The sequence below is a fragment of the Acanthisitta chloris genome, unplaced genomic scaffold (assembly GCF_000695815.1).
Source record: "Acanthisitta chloris isolate BGI_N310 unplaced genomic scaffold, ASM69581v1 scaffold5585, whole genome shotgun sequence".
Taxonomy (NCBI): Eukaryota; Metazoa; Chordata; class Aves; order Passeriformes; family Acanthisittidae; genus Acanthisitta; species Acanthisitta chloris.
Window position 1 is genome coordinate 26,274 of NW_008674174.1, and position 6,000 is coordinate 32,273.

General features: G+C 34.5%; 1 protein-coding gene across 1 annotated transcript in view; it reads right to left on the reverse strand.

The window, feature by feature from the left end:
* The window catches only part of LOC103802702 (contactin-associated protein-like 4), a gene marked incomplete at both ends in the record, with an annotated part of 52,592 nt that overhangs the window by 22,496 nt on the left and 24,096 nt on the right, over positions 1–6,000 (reverse strand). Inside the window, 3 exons of the mRNA XM_009075221.1 lie at positions 111–308; positions 2,759–2,878; positions 5,237–5,343. Coding sequence (XP_009073469.1) covers positions 111–308; positions 2,759–2,878; positions 5,237–5,343 — 425 coding nt within the window. The remainder of the gene's footprint in view (positions 1–110; positions 309–2,758; positions 2,879–5,236; positions 5,344–6,000) is intronic.

Below are 6,000 nucleotides of genomic sequence, written 5' to 3' on the forward strand. Positions count from 1 at the left end.
CAAACTTGACAGTAGCAAAATGCTATAACCTTGTTGGAAATGAATATCTTTAGTAGCCAGTAAAATAAAATGCACCATGCAACATAATAAGATTTGTCAGCTTTACTTACCTGGCTTATCTAAAAGCCTCGACTTTTTGCAGTGGTAAGCAAGCTCCTGTTCACAGTGCTCTGCATGGTTAATTGTAGCCTGAAGCTGGTCTAAGCTGGCAGAGTACTTGAAAAACACAGTGTGTGGGTTTTCACGATTAGCACTTTTGACTCTGGTTAAGTTGGTTCTGTTATGCTGTATAACTGTCCATGTTGCATCTTGGAAAACACATGTGAAAAGTAATAAAGAATGAGAAGCAGTTGCCTAAGTTGGTAATGGAAAAAGCATGTATGATGGAATCAGCCCAACTTTAAGGTAACTTCTTTGATCACAAAAACCACTTTTAGGCACATGAAACAGAGACATAAATCACTGAGCAAAAATGAAAACAATTAATCATTTTATCTATTTATAGGTAGATTATTGTACCATGACTGTAACAGGTATACAGGTTATGATTATTCAATAAGCAAAGAGTAAGTGATGGCAATATTTTTCTCTGAAATAAAATATTATCTACTTGGCAAACTGCAATGGAAGACTAGAAAGAAATAATACTTACTACTGTTACCTTTCCCCAGGTTTAAATAATGCATAAAATAATACTACATTCTGTCCCAGAATCTCTCTACATTACATATATCCTTATAACTTGAATTAATTCATACTGTATGAGAAAATGGCATACAGGCCTTTTCTATTATACAAAGAAGCAATAAGGAGATTGCAAATATTGATATAAAGGAAAGAACTCATGGTAATTTAAACACAAGCATTATTCAGAAAACATATATGAAATATTTTATTAAGGATATGATCATAGTGTCAAAAAGCAGAAGGCTAGAGTTACACCAAATTTAGATTTTCGTTGGTTGATTGGGGTGTTTTTTGTGCATGCAAGTAAACACAAATATACCTATACGCTATACTGAACATAAAAAATGAAGACAATGAGGTCAGTTATTAGACTCATTGTCACACTCCCAGATTTACAAAGGAAAAAAAAAAAAGCAGATCACTTCAAAGTCTGGTCATCTTAATTGGTAGTGTGGACTGTAGGCTTTTCATTCTGAAACTGACCTCAAAGAAGAAAACCAGGGAATGGCACCTCCCTCCCAGCTGCCTGAAAACAGAGCCCCATGAATGTCAAAGACAAGGCAGTGCAGTAGGAAATGTGGGCATCTGCCTTCCCTGCCTCTGGTGGGAAAAGGGAATACCAGTCATGAGGAAACTGGGGACAAAACAAATATAGAAGATTCATCCTGTCAGAATGCATCTTGAGATGAAGAACTGATCAATGATGTTTGCTTAATGTGGTGAATAAGGAGTGACTGAGGAAAACAGTAACAGCTGTTCATGGACACACAAGGATAAATCAGACACTACACGGTACCTTGGAGAGTTATAACCACTTAAAAAAATTGTCATCTTTCTACCATGATTCTTTGGTCTTTTTTAGTCTCACAGGACACCAGGATTTTTCTTTTTAAGGGCCTGTGCCTATGTGAAATGTGCTCACTGTGAGCTAGCACAGTTCACTGTAGAAGTCAAAGTTAGGAGCTGACATGGCAAGACTATCTAAAGTGTACAGACTGAGAGAAATTATGAGAATTCTATTTCAACACAACTAGTAAGTATTCTTTAAATCATAGTGAAAATCAACAAATGCCATTGGCAGACATTTTCTCAAGAAGTAGACATGACCACAAATTGTTCACAAATCAACATCAAGAGCTTATGATAAGGTTTCTAAGTCAAGTTCTCAACACTTTGGACATACCTAAATCAATTCAGCTCCAAGTTATTCATGTAGTCTTTTAAACAGTTAGAGCTGTGTAAAAAAGTATTTTTGTCACAGAAAACAATAAAGTGTTTCTAACATTTTGGCTGGAAATAATTCAAATAAATAGGGTCTAAGTAAAAAGCAAAGGAAACAGTTGCAAATCAATAATTATAAATTTCAAAAATCCATTTAAGTGTAAGTGCCATTGAAAGGACATATACCAATATGCCATATACCATACAGAGATAACATTAACTGACTCATTAGACAGAAGCGTAACAACAAACTCTGATATCTAAAATTTCTAGTTATATGCATGGTCAGACTCAAAGAACTGGATGAAGAAGGGGAAGCAGAGTGTCCAAAAGTGAGTCAGCAAGAGTCCCATTGGTTGCATTTGTATTCTCCAAAAGATCTCCTTGCAATTTGAAAAACAAAGCTTAATACCTACTTCTTAAAACAAAGGCCAGATCTGAATTACAATTTTTCAGAAGGCTACTGGGAAAAATCAGCAATTTTCTCATAAAGCATAACTTATTTCTCATTTCCTTAAATGTCCTCAAGAGGCTGCAATTGCAATGAAAACAAAGCTGATCCCCAAAAATGAACTAGTGTGACATTGCCTCCATATGGAACACATGTCCCATTTATGCAAAGCACAACAGGAATACTGTGTTAGCTTCACAGCCTGAATCCTGCTATTATTCTAACTTCTCTGCTTAATTCTTTGCCCAATATTCTGAGCTAAGGAGTCACCTTCATTTTGTTGTGCACATATACATTAAACTTATGAGCTATACAGGCTTCTCACTTGATAACTCATGTTTCAATATAATGAGCATGCATACAGTCCCAGCTGTAAGTTAAGGAAGTTTATCACCTTACCTGTCATATTACAGTATACGAGAAACGGTCCCAAAGGGCCACTTCCATCTGAATCAATATTGTAAAAGCCTGAAGTGTTCCCTCTGTGCTTATAGGCTTCACATGATTGCTCATAGATGGCTGTAAAAGAATACATTCCACCCCAAATGTAATGGTATAATTTTAAGCTTTATTCAGGAAAATAGAAAAAAATGTCATGCATCCTGACATTGGGATGAAGTTGGATGTGGGTGTTCACTGCTAAAGAATGTAGAAGAAATCACATAATCAAAACTATACTTTTATTAGAAATTGTTAAGCAGATTTGGTTTTATTATGGAGATCACAAAGGACATTTTTAAGCATTTTCTTCTATATTTCAAACTCAAAACCTCTGAGAGGAAAGCATGAAATGTGGGTGAGTAAATGGTTGCAAAACCTGCTGAATAATGGTAGAATGCCAAGGATATTACTTAGACCTTGGTAACCAAATCTAGAAGAAAAAAACTCACTAACTACTTCAACCAAATCAGGTTTTTGCCACTATTGTTACATACAACAGAAGGCAATATTTTTTTTGCTTTCACACTTCTTATTTTCTTCCCTTTTGAAATGTAAAGGCAAGTAACTTGTCAGAGACTTCAGTAAAATAACTAAATAAGCAAAGACAAAATGACAGCTCCTTGGTCCCTTGTCATGTATACTTTATATCAGTTAAGGTCTTAAAAAAACCCTGTGATGACTGCTTTATGATCAAGCATCTCAGAAAAAAAGACATATGAGTCTATAAATGTCTATAAATGTATCTCAGGATCCACTGATGATAATGCCTCAGCTAGAGCACACCATCTTAACTTCTTCTTTAACTGTTTCATTTCCGTAGAGCTTTGATACTGTTCTGGTCTTTCTTTTCAAAATCAAACTGTGTGCTCTATCAGTAGTATCAAAACAAGAAAAAAATCTTTCAAAAAGAATGAGCTATTAGATGAATAACAAAAAGTAGTTATGAGTGCTATACCAATAAAACAGAAGTAGGTAATAATTACTAAATCTATATGATTTTGGTCTACGTAAATTCAGTTTATTATATTTTTTAAAAAATGCTATAAAATACTAGTATAATAAACCAAAGAACATGCTGGGGTTTTCTTAAAGAAAGCTAGTTTTTTGAAGTGTATTATCTCTTTTTCTTCTTTGCCTGATGGCTATCGACACTATAGGCAACAGCTACAAAGAAGACATTTAATTCATACTCTTTATTCTATGAAATATTCAGAAGGCATATTTTATGCAATTTTCAAATGGAACCTTATGGTTCCTTACAGTAAATAGTTTTAGTTGAATTTAGACATAACAAAAGAGGTTCATATATCCATTAACTTTTTTAAACAATGAAAATTAATTTGATAACTGATCATATTATTACATTTCTCACTGACTCCTAATCACTAGGAAACCACAATCTCCACCTGTCCTCTAGGTATCATCAGTTGATTCAATTTATGACTTTTGAAATGGCAATGAATCAAATCACCTTTATCTTCACTTTGGGCTCGTCATAGCTTAGTAGTATACACTGTGGTATTCAAAAGCCTCTGTACTATCAGCATCCTTTTTTTATTACTCTGTTTTTCTTAATACAGTTATTTATGCCACTGTCTTCTTTACAATGAAGTCATTACAGAAAAGGTCATCACTGTTGTTCACTCTGTATAAGCAAGATTTAATATGCAGTATTCTAAAATCAGTGATTTCTCAAAAAATTCCATGTGTAGACATTTATTCCTTTCATAAGAGCTGCCAAAAAAACTGTATAGATTTTATAAGGACAATTTATAAAGTTAGAATTCAATCAGTAAGGAAGTGTTTGAATTTTTTTTAATTATCAGTAAAGTTTTATAGGTATTTCTAGTTATTCGAAGCATAAAATGAAAGCCAAAGTAATTTCCTAGAACATGCTTAAAGCAGTACAAACGTAAAACATCTCTAGCTAAGTTACCTTCAATTAGAGTTTGGGTTTTTTTGTTTCATTTTCTCCTAATCCACTTCCTGATTCAGCAAACTACATGAAAACATGTAGGGTTTAGCACATGATTATCTTTGGACATTAATGTAGTCCCAGTGTCTCATAAAAAATGACTATTAATAATCATGATGAATAAAGATGAATTTAACACATTTCTAAATGACTTCCTGATTCAGAAATTGGAATTGTATGGATGGAAGAGAATATTACTGACCATCTCATGTAGAATATGAAAAATGCAACAGAGAAACAAATAAACACTTGAACACTTGAATCTTTTTCTATTATATTCTTTGAATTTTCAAGGCATTTTATCAAACCAATTTAGGAATATTTACATGACTGAAAATTCTTTATGAATGATCAACACTAATGTTTTTTGGTTTGATTTGGGGTTGGATCTTTACTACGGTGAAAAAATTTAATCAGAAATAAAAGCAAGGTCAGAAAACAGAAAATATCTCAAGACTTACGATAGTGGCAAGTAGCACCCTTGTAACCAGTATTGGCACAGTTGCAGTAGAAGCTGTTCCAGGACTGTGAGCACACACCACCATGTTCACAGTAATTAGGCAAACACCTACAATGAAAAACAGAGTTTTCTTCTTTCACTCTTTATTTCCATTCATTTACATGTCACTTGTACTTATCAAGAAATGCAAAATCCTGGAAAAGAAGTATACTAACATGAAGGAAGTCTTCACAGTCATTGGAGAAGATATCAATGTACGTACAAGCAAATTAGATAATGTCTTCCTCAGTATTCCTATTGCTTAAATATATTTGTTATGCATGCTGGTTTGCACTGAAGCAGAGTTAAATTTCTTCACACTATCTAGTTAGTACAGGGCTATGTTTTGGATTGGTGTTGAACACAGGGTTGATAAGGCAGAGATATTTTTGTTATTGCTGAGCAGAGCTTCAACAGAACCAAGGCTTTTTCTGCTTTCCATACTGCTATGCTGGCAAGTCAGTTGGGGGTACATGGGAGCTTGGCAGAAGACACAGTCAGGGCAGGTGACAAGGGATATTCCACAACATATGACATCATGCTCAGTATATAAAGTGGGAGGCAGAAGGAGGAAGTGGGGGACATTTGGAGTGATGGCATTTGTCTTCTCAAGTAACTGTTATGCGTGATGGGGCCCCGCTCTTCTTGAGATGGCCAAACACCTCCTGCCCATGGGAAGGAATTAATTAATTCCTTGCTTTGCTTTGCTTGTGCAAGTGGCTTTTT